The sequence below is a fragment of the Mustela erminea genome, chromosome 20 (assembly GCF_009829155.1).
Source record: "Mustela erminea isolate mMusErm1 chromosome 20, mMusErm1.Pri, whole genome shotgun sequence".
NCBI lineage: Eukaryota > Metazoa > Chordata > Mammalia > Carnivora > Mustelidae > Mustela > Mustela erminea.
In genome coordinates this window covers 23,616,618-23,634,427 of record NC_045633.1, presented here as the reverse complement: position 1 = coordinate 23,634,427, position 17,810 = coordinate 23,616,618, and the positions used below count along the sequence as shown (strand labels likewise).

General features: G+C 64.8%; 1 protein-coding gene across 4 annotated transcripts; it reads left to right on the top strand.

The window, feature by feature from the left end:
- Window positions 1-123: 123 nt before the first annotated feature.
- On the top strand, window positions 124-13,649 carry PIGQ (phosphatidylinositol glycan anchor biosynthesis class Q). 4 transcript variants are annotated; one of them, XM_032327165.1, is made up of 11 exons: window positions 124-228; window positions 4,362-5,054; window positions 6,710-6,841; window positions 6,971-7,091; window positions 8,926-9,052; window positions 9,196-9,349; window positions 9,472-9,583; window positions 10,267-10,347; window positions 10,839-10,953; window positions 12,421-12,482; window positions 13,433-13,585. In XM_032327165.1, exons 2-11 carry the CDS (start codon window positions 4,372-4,374, stop codon window positions 13,583-13,585), a joined length of 1,740 nt encoding a protein of 579 aa, XP_032183056.1. In that variant the 5' UTR covers window positions 124-228; window positions 4,362-4,371. The 4 variants fall into 4 exon arrangements, with proteins under 4 accessions (XP_032183056.1, XP_032183057.1, XP_032183053.1 ...); XM_032327162.1 differs by lacking the exon at window positions 124-228 and adding an exon at window positions 1,299-1,628 and having other exon boundaries at window positions 13,433-13,649; XM_032327163.1 differs by lacking the exon at window positions 124-228 and adding an exon at window positions 2,327-2,631.
- The last annotated feature ends 4,161 nt before the right edge of the window (window positions 13,650-17,810 follow it).

Sequence of the window (17,810 nt, the reverse complement as noted above, 5' to 3'; positions counted from 1 at the left end):
CCCTGAAGCCTGCCGACCTTGCGCTGGGCCGGCTGCCAGCATTCCCCCAGGCAACCAGTCTGGCCAGGTGCCCCGGTCCCAGTGTCCTAATCAGGCAGAAGCAGGCAGGGCGGGGGAAACTGGGCTGGGCTGGGCAGGGCAGGGCAGGGAAGCAGCCCCTCACTATCCCCCATCTTCAGAGGCACCCCAGGTGCCAAGCCTCTTGCAGCTTCTCTGGGCCTACCTGAGGTAAGGCAATGCAGAAGAGGGGCAGCCCCAGAGGCACCCTGGGGTAGCACACGGCTGGGCTGGGAGCCTCCACACCCCTGATCCACTTCTCCAGGGTGAGACCCTCTCTCAGGCTGAACCTGCGTTTTCTTCTCTGCAAACCAGGAACAAAGGGCTCCCAGCTCATGGGTGGAGCATGCTGGGAAGTTTCCAGGTGGTGGTTAAGCCAGAAGAGCCTCCCTTTGAGGAAGGACTCCTGTTACTTAGGATCCATGGGCAAATGGGGCTCCAATGGGGTGGGGACATGAGGGTGGGACTCTGCGTTTGGGGCCCAGACAGGATCTTAGTTCCAGTGTGAGGTCTCAGTGGGAAGGGGACAATGCCTGGTCCACCTGTCACCAGAACATTGCCTCTGACAAGGTCCCCTGCATATGAACCAGCCCGTGTGGGTGGCGGGATCTCAGTGGTCAGCGTAAGGAGGCACAAACACTGCGTGCTCCATGAGTGCTGTTTTTGCTCCTGGTCATGGGGATATTGTTTCCTGGAGCGGGAGGGGCTAGGGACCCCTCTGGCGACCAAACCAGATGACTGCAGCCTCTGGGCTGACCCACGGGGGTCCAGCCTTCCTAGCCCACTGGGCCCTGGGGGGACCTGGGGGCGTCCCTTTGCAGAGACTGTTGTTGGAGGTGGCGGGTCTGGAGCTGGGGAGGCAGCTCCTCTGGAACCCTACACAGGGCTTGGGGGTCCTTTCACCCTGGGAGGGTGGTGGCAAGGTGAGGTCAGGGACCCTCAAAGCCAGGTCCACCAGGTCCCTCAGATGAGGGAATGGGGGAGGTTTGGCAGCTAAGAGAAGGTGGGGGACTGGAAGGCGGGAGTGCTGGGGACACTGCAGGGGGACTGGAGGAGGTACAAGAGTTCTGTGGAGGACAAGGACACTGAGGAGGGCAAGGACACTGAGGGTGCGAGACAAGAACAGTGGGGGGGGCGAGGACGCTGAAGGAGACAAGGACAGTGGGGGGCAAGGATGCTGGAGGGGATAGTGGGGGGCAAGGACAGTACTGGTGGGGGACAGGGACGCTGGTGGGGCACAAGGACACGGGGGTGGGGGACAGGGACACTGAGGGGCAAGGGTCTGCTGGGTGGAAGGACAAGGACGCTGCGTGCACCGGGCAGACGCCGGAGACTGGAACGTTGCGTGCGCGGAACGCTCGGGCGGGGTCCGCGGGCTGCTCGGGCGCCTTTGGGGAACGGACCGTCGCGCGGCAACACCGGGAGCCGGCGGAAATGGGGCTCGGGTCCCGCGGCGCGGCAGCGGCGGGGCTGGGGGCGGCAAGTGCCGCGGTCCGTCCAGGCCCGCCCGACGCGGTCCGCCACCCCGTCCCGACCCCGCCGCCCGAGGGCGCGGCCCTGGCGAGCAGCCGGTGAGAACTGCGGGGCGCGGGCCGGCGTCCGTGCGGGCGACCTTGGGGCGCCGCCCCCGGTTCCGGAGCCTCCGTTTCCTCCTCCGCGAAGCGGCGGCGCGGCCGGCCGCGGGTCCCGGGGTCGGGGTGTCGGGGTGCGGCCCGCGGCCGGCCCGCGGCGGACCGGGAAGGGCGGTCAGCGGGGCACGAGGCCGGGGCGGGGAGTTCGCGCCCCCGGGGGCGGGGGGGCCGTCGGAGGAGCCGAAGCCGCGACCGCGCTCCCGGGTCCGCGGGACCAGCCACAGGCGACCCGGGTGCGGGCGGGGTCGGGTGAGCGGGGCGGTGACGGGGGGGGCGGTCTGCAGTGCCCGGGGAGCACGGCCTCCCTGCCCAGCGTCTGCGGCCCCGGGGTCCGGAGCGGGGCTGCCCGCCGCAGGGACCGTCGGGAGGGGCCCGGCGCCCCGACACACCCGGCCTCACCAGCCCGCGCTGTGGCTTCGGATCGCGGTGCTCGACGCAGGCGGGTGCACGAGCCCCGCCCCCCGCTCTTCCCCGCCCTCCCTCCTCCCCCTTCCCCCCGGCCCCCGGCTCCCCGCGTCTCCCGCTCCCCGTCCCTCCCCCTGCTCCCACCCGCTCCCTTCCTCCCCCCACCCCCCCTGCCCCCCGCTCCCCGCGTCTCCCGCTCCCCCTTCCCCTCCCTCCCCCCCAGCTCCCCCGCCCCCCGCCCCCCGCTATCGATCGCGCGCGCTTTCTTCTCTCCCTGGGCGTCGGGTCGGAGCCGCAGTCTCTGTGATCCGGCTCCGGAGGCTGCGGCGGGGCGAGTCGGATCGCCCCCCCCGCCCCGCGGAGACAGCGGCAGCTCCTGGGCTCCTCCGCCTCCGCAGGCACAGGACGGCCGCGGCCGCTTCTTCTCGCGGAGGACTTTGTAGATGAAGCGCCGGGCGCACAAAGAGAGGCGCGGCCGTCGCACCCGCTCGCTCTCGGGCTGTTCTTCTTGCCTCGGCTGCTGGGAAAGGGGCCCCAGGTGGGCTGAGCCGCTGTGTGTCCGGCGCGAGGGGCGGTGTGCCGCCCGGCCCCCCGCGGAGGTCCGCGAGCCGGGAGCCCCAGGTCCCTCGCAGCACAACGGCCGGGCTGTCTCACCTAGCCCGTGCCGGGAGGGTTGGTTAGGAAAGTGGGCCCCCGTGACGGCTACAGCAGCTTCGCCGGGGCGGCTGTGGGGCTCCAGGTTCTCCATGGCGAACGCCTGCTGCGGCTTGCCCTCTCTAGTGTCTTGGCCGGGAGGGACCTTTGGGAGGGATCCGCTTCAGCTGGAATCCCCAGCTGTGGGAGGCCTCCAACTCCCAGCCCCGTCTGGCCTCCCTGCAGGGAGGGAGAGCAGCTGGACCCGTGACCTCTTTTTTATTTTTTTAAGATTTTATTTATTTGACAGAGAGATCACAAGTAGGCAGAGAGGCAGGCAGAGAGGGGGAAGCAGGCCCCCTGCTGAGCGGAGAGCCCGATGCGGGGCTCAATCCCAGGACCCTGAGATCATGATTTGAGCCGAAGGCAGAGTCTGAACCCACTGAGCCACTCAGGTGCCCCAGACCAGTGACCTCTTAAGCCTGGGGCCTTTGTGTCTGTGTAAGGCCCCTCCCAGAGCCCCCCAGCCGACAGGACATTGGTGACATGTCCCACCATCACAACGTGTGTGTCCCCACAGGCCTGGGGAGCAGTGGGGCCTGGAGGTCTCACGTACCATCCAAGGCTTGTGTCTCTCCCTCAAGGACCTGTGGGCTCCAGCTTGAGGGTCTTAGCTCAGGGTGGCTGCTGCATCCTTTGTGCCAACAAGGTGGGGACAGCCAGCGTCTGAGAAAGCTTGCTCAGGCCTTGGCTGAAGGACGGCTTGCTGCCCTCCCATCTTGAGGGGCTTGGCTTGGTGCTTACTGAGGAGCCTGCATGTGACCTGACCTCCCACAGAAATCGGGCCGGTCTTGCTGCTGAGAGGTCACATGAAGGTTGTGAGAGGCGGGGAAGGTTCTTGGCCCTCAGCCTGAGAGAAGGCTGTGGGGAGCTTGCCGTCCTCCAGGGTCGCTGTGTTTGGACAGCTGCCCAGCTCCAGTGTGACGAGAGAAGTCGGGCCCTGCTGGGAACCCAGCCCAGAAATGGCGCATGGGCACGGCCCAAGGCTGGGGGGGTCCACGCGAGCCCCGAGACTCCTGCGGGGACTCAACGGACAGGGGATGGGCGTGGGGGCGCAGGCACGTCTCCCGGTATGTGCTGGGGCTCTTGCACAGCGTCCACGGAGACCAGCAGCATGCCTGGTTTCCCTCAGCGCAGCAGCGATCCACTTAGGTTTTGGTCGTTCCCCTCACTAGCTTAGTAAGGAAATCGAGGTTCCTCAGACTCCATGTGCACTGCTCTAATTGTTAAGGGGACCGTGTGTGTTTCCACGTGGTACACGTAGCAAGCTCTCACCGGTTTCCTTGGAAACAAGAACAAAGCCCTCACGTTCAGCCCCGCAACCCTTCGTGAGTGGTCCGGGGGGTCAGGCCTGTCTCCTCGCCCTGTTTTAGGGGGAAGTGTTGGCCAGCCTGGGGTGGGGGTGGGGCCGTGCCCACGTGAGATGTGCCACTGGGGTCCTGCCAGCCTCTGTGATCAAACCCAAGGCTGGGTGCTGGAGACTCCGTGAGGGCCCAACCCGTGGGCCCCATGGCCCTGGGCCGTGGCGGCGGCGGCGGCAGCGCCCCTGGACTGATACTCTCCCCTCTCTTGCAGCCCGCACGGCATGGTGGTCAAGGCCTTCTTCCCCACGTGCTGCGCCTCGGCCGACAGCGGCCTGCTGGTAGGACGGTGGGTCCCAGAGCAGAGCAGCGCCGTGGTCCTGGCCGTGGTGCACTTTCCCTTCATCCCCATCCAGGTGAAGGAGCTGCTGGCCCAGGTGCATCAGGCCGGCCGCGTGGGGCTGGCTGTGCTGGGCACCTGGTGCCACCGACGCCAGGAGGCTGAGGAACGCCTGGGGCCCTTCCTGGAGGGCCTGGGCGCCATCTTCTCCCATGAGCCCTGGCTGCAGCTGTGCCGGGAGCGGAGCAGCGGGCTTTGGAGCTGCAAGGCCACCCGCCAGCAGGGGCCCGCCCGCCCCGGCGTCAAGGACCAGGTCATGCTCGTGTTCTACGACCAGCGCCAGGTGCTGCTGTCCCAGCTGCACCCGCCCGCAGCGCTGCCCGACCGCCAGGCGGGGGACGCCGCAGCCAGCGCCGAGGGCTTGGCTGCCGTCTTCGACACGGTGGCGCGCAGTGAGGCGCTCTTCCGGAGCGACCGCTTTGACGAGGGCCCTGTGCGGCTGAGCCACTGGCAGTCGGAGGGCGTGGAGGCGAGCATCCTTGCGGAGCTGGCAAAGCGGGCCTCGGGGCCGGTCTGCCTGCTGCTGGCCTGCCTGCTGTCACTCATCTCAGCGGCCCGCACCTGCCGGTAAGTGCCCCTGGGGCCGGGGCAGGAGGAGGCGGCTGCTGAGCGGGAGGCCCACCACTCAGGGAGCGGAGCCGGAGCCCTGGAGGCCCAGATGCACCCTGCCGAGTCTCCCACTTCCATCTCCTGTTCCCTCCCCCGATATCCACAGGGCCATCTAGGGGCGGTTGCTCCCCAGGCACAGCAGACTCCCTTGGCCGCCTCCGCATTTACATGGGACCCAGCGGGTAGCCATCCAGTGGACTCCAGGTGGCTCAGTCCCCTGCAGGGTGAATGAGACCGTGAACAGACGCAGGGTGTTGCCGACCAACGGCTGGTGTCCTCGCGGCCCGGTGCCTGGGAGCTGTCCTCCTAAAGGCGTGCAGGTCCCTCCTGCTTCCCTGGCCCTGGTGGGCCTGTGTCCCCTGGAATACTGGCTGAGGCCCCGTCCCGGGGGTAGTCCTTGAGGGCCCAGGAAATGCTGGGGTGGCACCGGCTGTTCCGGCCTCAGGGCCCCTCCCTCTGTAGAGAAGCTGGCTCCCCGATGGTGCCCCTACTTAGGTCCTGGGGTTCCGGCTGTCCAGTTTGGGGACTGGCCTCGCTTGCTGACCTGGGGCTGTGGAGCACTCTGGCCTGTCTTGGCAGAGCCCCTGGGCAGCTATTTATGGACGGTGCCTTGGGTTGAGGGCTGCAGGGAACCTGGACATGAACGGTGGGTTTGGGATCGTCAAAACCCCCTGGACTGAGTTACAGGAAAGTGAGCGTCAGCCGAAGTGCAGTCTTGGGGCTGGTCCTTAGCTGTTACACCTTCCGAGGACTTGAGAAAGGTTAGCGATGCTGGTGTGGCCCTGACCCTGATCGGCTCATCAGCTCGAGCCGTGGGGATAGCGCAGCGGCAGTTGTGTGTGGCATCGCCATTGCTGTGCAGGAGAGAAGCCCCCTGGCCCTCTAGGGCAACCCCAGGGATGCTATTGGGCCCTGCTGCCCTGGGCTGGTTGGAGCCTCAGGGACCCTGCCGTGCGGGTGGGGGTTGAGGGCTCGGTGCAGACAGTGCAGGGCTGCCTTCCACTTGACTGGCGTTTGGGATGGTTTTGCGGACTGTGTCTCCTTCCCGGAGCTGGCTCAGAACTGCTTGAAGGTTCCTCCTTCCTCCCTAGCGTCTGAGCGCCTGGCCAGGTGGCCGCTCTGCATTGGGCTCGGGCCCTGCAGATCCCTGCCTGTGGCAGCAAGGCTCTATAGGCACGTGGAACCGGTGGCCAAGAGGGCCTTCCTTACCTTTGCCTGCACACACCTCCTCTCAGTGCCGGAACATGTGCAGAAGCGTCTTGGTGCTTCCTTTGCCTCGGGAGACATCAGTCCCATGGGGCAGCCCGATTGGCTCGCAGACCCCCGAAGAGCATCGCCCACCCAGCAGGGCAAGGCGCTAGCAGGCGGGACAGTGTGTTCTCTCCTGTCCTGGGGTGAGGCCTCAGCTCGTGACTTTGGGGGTGCCTCGAGTCACTGCTGGTGTCGCCCCGCCCCCATGGTGACCCTGTCCCGCTGAGCTCGGGAGTGTGGCCTCCAGGGTCTTGAGGTGGGCCTGCGAAGGAGTGTTGGCACCAGCTGAGGGGCCCCTGCTCCCTGGCAGGCAGGGGAACCGCTGCATGACCCACACGGCCACCTCTCTTGGCCCATCACAGGGTGTTCAAGCTGCGGCCGCTGTCCTTCATCTGGAGCAAGCTGTCTGTGTGTGGGCAGCTCGGGCACCGGCTGGAGCAGCTCGCGCTCGTCTTCAGCACCCAGAAGGCTGAGAGCCCCGCCCAGCTGATGAGGTGCAGGGTCTGCCTGCTTTTGTCGCGGCCAGGGGCGTCCCCCAACTTCCTCGCACCACGCTTACCCACGCGGATCCCCTCTGGCCAAGCCCCCCTTACCACTCACTCCCATCGGCCCCTTCCTTCCAGGAAAGCCAACGTGCTTGTCTCTGTGCTTCTCGATGTGGCCCTCGGCCTTGCGCTGCTGTCCTGGCTTCATGGGAAGGACCGCATCGGGCAGCTGGCGGAGGCTCTCGTCCCTGTGGCTGATGTGAGTTGTTTGGGTGGAGTCTGGTCCTGATTGGAGCACCTGTGTCCCGGGTGGGGGTAGGGGTGGGGCCCTTTCTGGGGGCAGCAGAAGCCCCTCAGCTGGCCAGAGCTGCACGCCCCTTTCCTTCTGTTGGACCAGAGGAGCAGCCCTCATCCCTGACCCCAGACAGGTCCTCAGGGCTGCGCAGCCTTGGCTTACCAGGTGCCCGCCTGCCCCCCGGGGTCACATCTTAGCTCCTGGCCTCTACTTTCCATTCCTGAAGGTGGTCATGTCTGGCGGTGGAGCCCACCCGCCTCCATCAGGCCCAGTGTCCCTGGCTCCAGGCTCTTTAGGGCACTGGCTTTTGGCTTGGCTGTCGGCACAGCAAGCTGCACAGAAACCTCCTGTGGGTCCAGGGCTGTCTGTGTGATCAGGCTCCTCCCACTGCTGACTCTGCAGTCCCCCGCTGAGTGCTGGCAGTTCGCCTGCAGGGCTCCCCCACTCCCTCTGTGATCCTTCCCCCGGTTTCCAGGATTTCCAGCCTGTTGCTCTTCCCTGCCGGGGCCAGGCCTTTGGCTTCTCTGCCTCCCTTCCTCAGAGCCGTAGGGCTTGTCTCTCCTGTTGTGAGCTTGTCTTCCCTCTTGGGGCAGTCCCTCTGGCCCCTGGGGCCTCGCCTAGGCCTCCACCAGTGGCATCCTGGTCCCAGAGTGCTCGAGGGGCTGAGGCCTGGCTGGGTGATCTTGCGCTTGCTGCCTCTGGCACAGCCATCAACGTCTAGCTGCAGACGTGCCCTGGGCCTGCTCGTGGACAGGACCCCTCACAGGCCGAGAGCCCCCATCCTTCTTGGGGAGACCTGGTCCAGGAGGAGCGTGGGCCTGGAGGCCAGGAAGGGGCTTAGCTGCTGTACTTTGCTAACCCACGTTCTGCCTTTTGGCCGGCTTTGTCTTCAATCTCTCTTTTGCAGAACTGTGCAGAAATATAAATATTTAATTTAAAAACGAAAGCCTCTTCCTTCTGCTCAGCTCTTATCCTTTAAATATTAGATAAACTCTGTTTATAAAGAATGTTCTGTTCCTCTCTTCACTGCCGTGGCCCACAGGGTGGGCAGTGGGGGATGGCAGGCGTCTGACTTGGGGGGCAGGGCTGTCATGACCACCGCCTCCGCATTGCTGATGAGGCTGGGGCCTCGGGGCCTGTGCGCTGGGACTGGCACAGTGCCCCCGGCCACCCGCCTTCGTCCCTGGGTCGCCAGGGTGCTGTTCACCTCCCCTGCTTGCTTGTGAGAGCCCCCGAGCCGTCTCTGGCCCTCTCTGGACGCTGCTTCTGACGCAGACCCCATCTGTGCTTCCCTCTACAAAGCCCTCCAGCTCTCCCCCTGCTCCATGGGCCCCTGATGGGCTCGACACCCTCAGGGTCTCCTGGGGTCACCCACCCAGCTCAGGCCCTCGGTGGTGCCATGCCAGGTGGTGGGGTGTGGTCCTCAGCCGAGGGGCTCCCTCTATAAGATTCATGGTAAACTGGGGTCTGTCCCACCTCTGGGCATGTGGGACCCAGCACGCCTGTGGGTCCAGTGGTGAGAGGATTGAGGTGGAGGAAAGGTGATGCCCTTCAGGGCCCTTGTGGCCTGAGGACCGGGGCAGACTGTCAGCCTCGTGGGCTCTGTCTCTCAGGCCCAGGTCCCAGAGCCTCTGTGAAGAGAGGTTCCTTGGCCAGATGAGTGAAGGAGACCTCATGTGCTCAGCACATTAGGAGACACCTGGGGTGGGGGGGCCCATACTCTCTTTGCCCTGCACAGATGGGCTGGTTGTGCTGGGGCGCAGGCTGTGGGCTTCCTGTCCCTCCTGTGTCTCTGCAGCACGTGGCCGAGGCGCTCCAGCACCTGCTGCAGTGGCTGATGGGAGCGCCCGCTGGGCTGAAGATGAACCGGGCGCTGGACCAGGTGCTGGGCCGCTTCTTCCTGTACCACCTGCACCTGTGGATTAGTGAGTGCCCTCTGCACCGCCCCCCCCCCCCACCGCCCCATCCTTGCTCTGCCGGCTGGCTGCTCACGTTTCTGGAAGTGAGGGACTGGGGAGGGGCAGGACCTCCCCCCGCTGCTCCCTCAGGGCCAACCCTGTCCCTCCAGGCTATGTCCACCTCCTTTCCCCCTTCATCGAGCACATCCTGTGGCATGTGGGCCTCTCGGCCTGCCTGGGGCTGACAGTCGCCCTGTCCACCCTGTCCGACATCATCGCCTTGCTCACCTTCCACATCTACTGCTTCTACGTCTACGGGGCCAGGTGGGTGAGCACGCCCCCCGTGTGGCCAGTCCATGGCAGCCCCCAGCCCTGAGTGTGCGGGGGGGGCGTGGGGGGCTCGTGCTGGGGGTAGGTGCAGCCCTGACGCTGCCTGTGGCCTGCAGGCTGTACTGCCTGAAGATCTGCGGTCTGTCCTCGCTCTGGCGCCTCTTCCGGGGGAAGAAGTGGAACGTGCTGCGCCAACGCGTGGACTCGTGCTCCTATGACCTTGACCAGGTTCGTGGTCGGAGGGCAGGGGAGATGGCACTGCAGCCCCAGGGAGCCTGTGGGACCCACGGGTGACTGGCCCCGTGCTCCTATCCGCCTGCTCCCTCTCCATGAGCCTGGCCAGGATGGCTGCTCAGCTTGTGACTCGGCAGCCAGAGGGCTGAGCCTGGGGCCCAGGAGTGGTCTGCAGGGGGCCAGGTGCTCGAGGAGCCCTCAGAGTGCAGGACCTTGCCCCAGGTGGGAGGTGGGCCCTGGTGTGAGGAGGGTGCTGGGCCCCTGGCAGCTTCTGGCCCGTGGGGTGTGGACGTGACCTATGCACAAGACCCGGCTCTGACTTTTTCCCTAGCATGTGCAGACCTGGTCTGCAGGGTGGACCCCGCGTGCTACCCTGGGAGGCACGCCCTTCCTGCCGCGGGTCACAGCCCTCCCGCCTTCAGTGCACAGGCCAAACCCTGCTGGTGGTTCTGTGTCCCTGAGTGTCTCCCGTGCTGGAGACAGCTGTCGTGAGCGGGTGTTCCTGAGTGTCTCAGGAAGCCCAGGTGTTCTGCTGGCAGACAGCCCGCTTCTGCCTGGTTGTCGGGGGTGGGGGTGTGTGTGGTGGGGGCGGCCACGGAGATGTGGCTCACGCTGCCCTGGGGCTGGCCCCGGCATGGGCTCCTGCCGGCGCTGACACGGTGCCGCTGTCCCTGCAGCTGTTCATCGGGACTCTGCTCTTCACCGTCCTGCTCTTCCTGTTGCCCACCACAGCCCTGTACTACCTGGTGTTCACCTTGGTGAGCCGAGAGACGCACAGCGCGGCTGGTGTTGCACGTGGCCCTGGGCGATCTGGCCGATGGCCCTCGGCCATAGTGCTTGTGCTTGGAGTGCCATCTGTGTGCTTGGCCTGCCTGCCCAGCGGCCATGGACAGGCCACCCATGGGGCATGGCTGTTCCAGACTCTGGGTGCTGTGTGCTGGGCCCTAGAGCATGCAGGGGTCCTACCCTGGGGGGATGCCACCCACCGCTCTGGGACACACAGTTGGGTGCACGGGGGACAGGATGCAAGGGGCCAGTGGCATGCTTCCCGGGGGTCAGCTTTCCCTGCCCACTTCTCCCCTGTCCCTTCACAGCTGGACCTCGGCGTTGGGGTGGGAGCTGTGCCCTCCCGGGATGAGTCCGGGCCCTCCCCAGGGGATTGAGCCCCTGCTCCCCCTCCGCTGTGGCCCAGGACCCTCTGGGCTGCCGCGCTCTCGGGCATGTGGCTGACTGCTGTCTGTCGCTGCAGCTCCGGCTGCTGGTGGTGGCCGTGCAGGGCCTGATCCATCTGCTCGTGGACCTCGTCAACTCCCTGCCGCTCTACTCGCTTGGCCTCCGGCTCTGCCGGCCCTACAGGCTCGCGGGTAGGTCTGTGTGTGCGGTGGGCGCGGGTGCCCCCGAGGCCCTGCCTGGAAGCCATGGTGTGCAGGGCATGGGGAGTGGGGGCGGGCAGAGACCGCCAGGTGTCCCCTGGGCAGGCTGCCTGCAGTGAGCTGGAGGGTCCAGAGGCGACAGAGGCAGCCCTTCCTGTTTCACCTGCTTTAGTGATGAGCGTGGACCTTTACCCTGACACATGTCTGCGGTGGTGTAGGTGGTACCTAAATGTGGCTCCAAGAAGCGTCCCTGTGAGCTCATGTGGGACTGGGTGTGTGGCTGGTGCCCCTCAGCCTTGGATGGGACAGGCCGGCCTGGAGGGTGCTAGAGAGCAGCTTCCCACCCCCACCCCACACTACTGCACGGGGACAGCGCCCTCCCTCACTGCCCCTGGCCGTCCCCTTCTGCAGGTGGCTGCTCCTGTTTTCTGGCTGACACACTAGGTCGGCCAGATGCCCCTGAGGGGAGGTCATCCCCACTGAAGGGGGTGGGGATGCTGACCTAACTGGTCCCAGCATTGTGAGTCAGCCCATCCCCGTTCAGGGGTTTTGAACACATCAGGGAACGCAGGCGTTCTTGGTACAGATCCCACCCAGCGGCTGCCCAGCCCCCACGCCAGAGCTCTCGGCAGCTGCTTCCAGCCCGCAGAGAGCCAGGGGACTTGAACCTGCGTGCTCAGTGTGCTTTGGGCCAAGTCTGCCTACCGGTGCTCTTAAATTCCCTTTGCAGGCCACGTCCCCTGCAGGGCCCCAGGTGGCCCATGCCAGGGACCCCAGCCTCTGTCCTCACTAGGGAATGCCAGGAGCGGGCAGGCAGAGAGCCCGAGACGCAGCCCCTCCCCCACCCAGCCCGAAGCCCACGGTCAGAGCAGAGTTGTTTCAGCTTCACAGCCAAGTCCACAGACGCGCCTGCCTCCTCCCAACTTTGCCCTGGGGGCTCTTCATGAATTGATAATTAGCTCCTGCTTCTCTCTTCAAGAACTTTCTGCCTCGGAAATTCCCAGGCTTGGGAGCCCCAGCTGCAGGCCAGGGGCACAGTCAATTCCGCTGACCCGGAGTTCGGCATTAGGATGCCAGCAGGGCAGCCGCGCCCCTCCAAGTACCCCGTCCATTCTGGGGGAAGAGCCCCGTCCCCCCTTGCAGAGCAGCGCAGCCCGCGTCCCCAAGGCCCAACCGACTCTTCCCCACCTCCCAGACATGCAGCTTCTGTCTCCATGAAGTCTGTGGAGGCTTTGATCCTGGCCCGGCAGACAGCTCAGAGAGGCAGCCGGGAAGTGGGGGGAGGCTCGGGGGGAGGCGAGCCCGGGGTGCAGCCTCCTGAGCGCAGCTCGGACACCTGGCCTCTGCTGCCACAGCCTGGTGCCCAGCCCTGCCTCTGCAGGCACACGGGGCGGGAGGCCCGGGAGGCTATTTGCCGAGGGCCCCGTGTGCCTCACGGGCACCTTGCCGTCCTCGCAGCGGGCGTGAAGTTCCGAGTCCTGGAGCACGAGGCCGGCAGGCCCCTCCGCCTCCTGATGCAGGTGAGGCCCCTGCGTGCCTCTCGTACCGGTGCACATGGACGGACCCCTCTCCCGGCCGCGGTGATGTTGCCTGTGTTCTGGGGCAGCTGGGATCCGGTCCCTCCGTGCTGCTCTGGGGGAGGACTACACGGGCGCGGTAGAGTTGACGGGTGGGGCCCCAAGGGAAGGCTCCCTCCTCACCCCCAAGACCTCTGGGTACCGTGACCCCTCCAGCTGGAACCTCCCTCAGCAGGATCCGGACAGGATCCCCTGTGCTGTGTCTAAAGCCTTCAGCCAGCCCGGGCTCTTGCCCTGAGCCGTACAGGCTTGGCCAAGGCCTCAGGACACACACTCTTTTTTTTTTTTTTTTTTTTTTTTTTAAGATTTTATTTATTTATTTGTCAGAGAGAGAGCAAGCGAGAGCTAGCACAGGCAGACAGAGTGGCAGGCAGAGTCAGAGGGAGAAGCAGGCTCCCTGCAGAGCAAGGAGCCGGATGTGGGACTCGATCCCAGAACGCTGGGATCATGACCTGAGAGCCGAAGGCAGCTGCTTAACCAACTGAGCCACCCAGGCGTCCCAGGACACACACTCTTGCTCTGAGAAAGTCCTTCTGGGCTGTGGGAGTGCGCGGGCGGGTCCCCGGGTGACTCTCTGGGGGCTGCTGGGGTTGGTCGGGGGACCACATCTCTGGGAGAGAGGAGATGCTGAGCCGGCTGGGGCCCTGCGTGGTTTCCTCAGGGGTGTGGCCCCTCGGTGGCTGGTCCTGCAGCCTCGCCTGCCTGCAGCCTCCCGGGAGGAGAGCACACCTGAGCTTGGCCCCAGCACTCCCTCTCCAGCTGCTTAGCCTGCCCCTGGGGACCTACAGCAGATAACCCAGGGACCCCCAGTGAGGGACCACTAGGACCGACAAGCTGGAGCCTCAGGGATTTGGGGGGTGTAGCCCAGCTGACCACTGCCCTTGTGCTTCCAGATCAACCCCCTGCCTTATGGTCGTGTGGTGCACGCCTACCGCCTGCCCAGCTGCGGCTGCCACCCCACGCACTCCTGGGGCTCCCTGTGCCGCAAGCTGTTCTTCGGGGAGCTCATCTACCCCTGGAGGCAGAGAGGGGACAAGCAGGACTGAGAGGCCCCGGTGGCCAGCCTGCCCAGCACCACTATGTGGCCTCACTCCGCCCTCGTTCTCACCGGGGGTGCGGACCGTCAGGACGGCACGCATCCCTGGTCTTGGCCGTCTCTGCCCCCAGTTGTTCGAGACCTCTGTGTCTCCTCCTGGCTCTGAGGTGGTGGATAGGGGCGGCTGGCCAGGCCACCTGGCCTGTAATCCGTCACTAGCGTGTCTGCCTCGGGACTCCCCTCCTGACCTCTTCTGATGGCACTGGCCACCCGGTACCCACCAGCCCCCCAAGGCCTGCCCAGCAGTCCCCCCACCCCTGATCACACCCAGAGCCCCCGCCTCTGCCCACCATGCCCACTCCTGGGGGTGATCTGGTGCTCCCAGCAGCCCCACCCTGCCATGGGGTAGAGGGACCCCTCCCCTGACGCACTTAGCAGTTCCTGAGGCTGACCCCCCAGCATCTCCTTGCTTGGGGCTATACTTCTGTGTCCCTGGCCGGAGCCAGCAGCCCCAATGACACAGGGCCCTCTGGGAAGCTGGCTGGGTGGCAGCGCGCTCAGCCTGGAGCACATGGGGTTTGCATGATGCCCCCTGGGGAGACTGCTTTGCAGCAGAAGCTGCCCCCAGGGCCTTCAGGCCTCCCTGTGTGAAGCCAGGCCACATGGGGTGCCCGGAACTGCCTCACTGAAGACTGAGACCCGTCCACCTTCCCGTCCACCTTGCTGCCCCGCACCCATGCAGGAAGAGGCCCTCACTGGCTTCCTGCAGAAGCAGGCAGCTCCCGGGCAGTCCTGTCTGTCGCCTCCCGCGTGCGGAGGGGGCGTCCTAGCGTTCAGGACATGGAGTCCAGCTGGGGGTGTGAGCCCCAGCATGCCCAGGGGAGGAGGCCTGTGTGACCAGATGGCATCCTACGTGTTGAGACCTTTTGGAGCGGGAAATGTTTGTGTGTAGCGTTCACTCTCTGACTGTGGGCCGCGGTGGGGAGCCCATGGAGGTGGCCCCCCGCCCAGCCCCGCGTCTCATCTCATGGGCCAGGTCTTAGCTCGGCCTTTTTCTGCAGTGACAATAAAACCTCCCACCTGTTTGGAGTGCGCCCTCTGCCTTCCCGCTGCTGCCTGGGCGGTGGGTCTGAGGAGGCCCTGCACCTCTGTCCTAACCTTGGTGGGGGTGTGTTGAGGCTCTCCTTTTCCTGGGGTCATGGGACAGCTGGCCCCCATTGTTTGTCTAGAGGTGTCTACGATGCCTGTTTATTGTTTGATGCCCAGCCGGGAGGCACTGGACACGCCGTCCCCTGGAGTGGGCCTCCCTGCAAGTCTGACCCCTTGAATGTGTTCTGGCATGTGTGGACGGAGCCAGGGCCACTTGCTGTCTGGTTTTGGCCTTGCCCTGGTTGGGGGACAGGGCCAAGGGCAGGGGCATACGTTCCCCTATGCCAGCTGTCCTGGCTCTGGTGACTCTGTCCCCCAAAACCTGTGGGCTCCACGCAGGGCAGAGGCACTGCCTGCCTGACTTCCCCCTCGTGTAGCTCCAGGGACCCTCGGGTGGCCACCTGTGCACCTGGCGTCCTGGCTTTGTAGGGAAGGGCTGGGGTCCAGAGAGATCAGCCTCTACTAAAGGGCCAGCAGTGGCCGGATGGGGAGCCATGGAGGGTCACTGTGGCTTCCTTGGTGCCTCTGGTGTAAGGCAGGGAGGGGAGAGGTCAGAGGGGATCCGAGGAGTGCAGGGACCCCCGCAGGGGACCAGAAGTCCCTAAGGAGAATGTGCCCAGGCCTGCCCCCAGGCCCCTAGAGCCTGCTAAGAGCGGCCTCCACTGCCTAACTTTCTAGGGCTGCCTCCCCCGTCAGCAGATGTCACCCCTCCGCTTGGGGCTCTGCCCAGCCCACAGGGCAGTAGTGGCCGTGTCCCAGGCCTCGCGTGGCAGCTGTCACCCTCCATGCTGGTCGGCCATTCCGTCTCCTGAGGGCAACACCAGTCACTCCAGTCGCTCTTGCCACAAGAGACATTATCAGCACCTCCCAGGCCACTCTCAGCTTCTCAGGAATAACCTACCTCGTTGGGCCCTCTTGTCCCCAGCCCAGGTCTCTGACTGCTTCTGCTGTGCTGGCCTGAGCAGGACCCTGAGGCTGGACCTCAGGTCACCCCAAGAAGTAGATGTTTCCTTTGCAGTTGGGGCCGCCACTTCCCACTCAGGTTCTCACAGCTGCTGGAAGAGAGCAGCCGCACAAACGTCACAGGAGATGAGCTCAGAGAGGGGTGGGGACTAGTCGAAGGCCACACAGCAGGCAGGTCTGAGCCCCACCACACACTCCCCACCAGCCGCCCCGCCCCTGTGTTTGAAAGGTTTCTACTTTGACATTTTTCTGACGCACGAAAGCCGCACATGGCCCTGACCCATGTTCCCCTTTGTTCTCATTTTGCCACATTTGCTTTTTCATATTTCTGCTCTATTTTTTTCTAACTCGTTTGATCACTAGTTACCCCGAATTCTACCCCTCACATGCCCGTTGCATCCCACAAGGCTGAAGGACGGACTGAGCAGCCACGGCATGGTGCAGGGAATTGGGTTAGCATGCGTGGGGCCCCTTGCCGTGTGCTCCAGTGACCTCCACAGAACCTGCCGCCAGGTGGCCCGTCCTGGCCATAGCCTGGTGCTAGTGTCCTGGCCTGCTTGCCTTGCACAATGTGGATGTGGAAGATACAGCCAGTCACTCAGTCGGCTGTGTCTCTGCGGGGCTCATCTGAGGACTCTTACCGGGAGTGAGACTCTCTTGCCACCAAGAGCACGTCAGTGCCATGGTGTCCTTCCGAGGGCATCACCCTGAGAGCCTTGAAGTGTCCCACTGTCTGTCCTGGTGACGTGCACTTGATCACCAGTTTCTCCCCTTTATTTTACTATTTTTTTAAAGATTTTATTTATTTGTTTATTTGACAGATCACAAGTAGGCAGAGGCAGGCGGGGTGGGGGAGTAGGCACCCCACTGAGCAGAGAGCCGGGTGTGGGGCTTGATCCCAGGACCCCAGGACCATGACCTGAGCCGAAGGCAGACCCTTAACCCACTGAGTCACCAGGCGCCCCAGCCACTAATGCGTTCATGAGTAATTTATACAGAGGTATCTGGGACCATGTGCCTGTCTGCCCATCCCCACCCTCTGTGCATGGGCTGCGGCATCTACCACTGGTCCTTGCTGGGCACACACAGGTTTCTGGCTCCCTCCGTCCGTCGTTGATGGGACTGGACCTTTCCCTGGCATCTGTCTTGAGCTTGGGCACAGAGCTTTCAAGGCCAAGTTCTGTTTGCCCCAAGAGGTAAAGCCTGGACCCTGCTTGGAGAGCAGGGCTTGGGGTCCAGCGTAGAGGGCAGTGGCCATCCTGGGGGGGAGGGCAGAGACCACTTCAGGCCACTTCCTTTGTTCCCCACTCCCTGCCTGGACAGGAGCCGGGTCTGCAGGCCTAGCCCCCATCCTTTCCCAGAGACAACAGGTGTGGTGGATTCTTGACTAGACACTCCCTCAGTCTCCTGGGCAGGGGGCACCCAGAATTATTACCCTTGAACTGCTGCGTGGGCACCTCAGCAGGGCTGACCCAGGACTTGCCGGCAGAGGGCTGCTCTGTGCTGCTTCATTGTTAGCCTGAGGTCCCTCAGAGGCAGGGAGGCTGTCCTGTTCCTTCCTCAGTCCCCAGGGCCAGGCTGAACACTTACTGGGTCCCAGAATGGCTTTGCAGAAGCACACGCATCAATGTGGGAGGGCATCTCCTCTGCCCACAAGGCCTCCTGGAGCCCAGGGAGGGGCACCCCTCGGGCCATCCCCCATCCCACGGACTGGGCCCTGCAGCCCCAGACCCTGTGGGTTCCTGAGGTACTTCTCTGGTCTGAGCAGGGAGGGGAGAGGTCAGGGGGGATGCGAGCAGTGCAGGGACCCCACAGAGGACCAGAAGCCCCTGAGGAGAGCGTGCCCAGGCCTGTCCCCGGGATCACCCCCCCCACCCCCGCACAGGCCCCCGACCTACCAAGCAGGGCTGGTCGCACCCTCTTCACAGGCTGCATTAGCGAAGGCTCAGTCAGAAAACACGTGTGCTGAGCCCGGACTCCTCTCTTTGTCCTGGATGATGGGAGAGCAGGCAGCGGGGCCTAAGGCTGTTGGAGTCCCTTCAGGGGAAGCCCTGAGAGGAGTGAAGAGGACGTGTCTCATTTAAGTTCTCTGGAAAGGGGATTAATAACTTCTCATCCGTCAC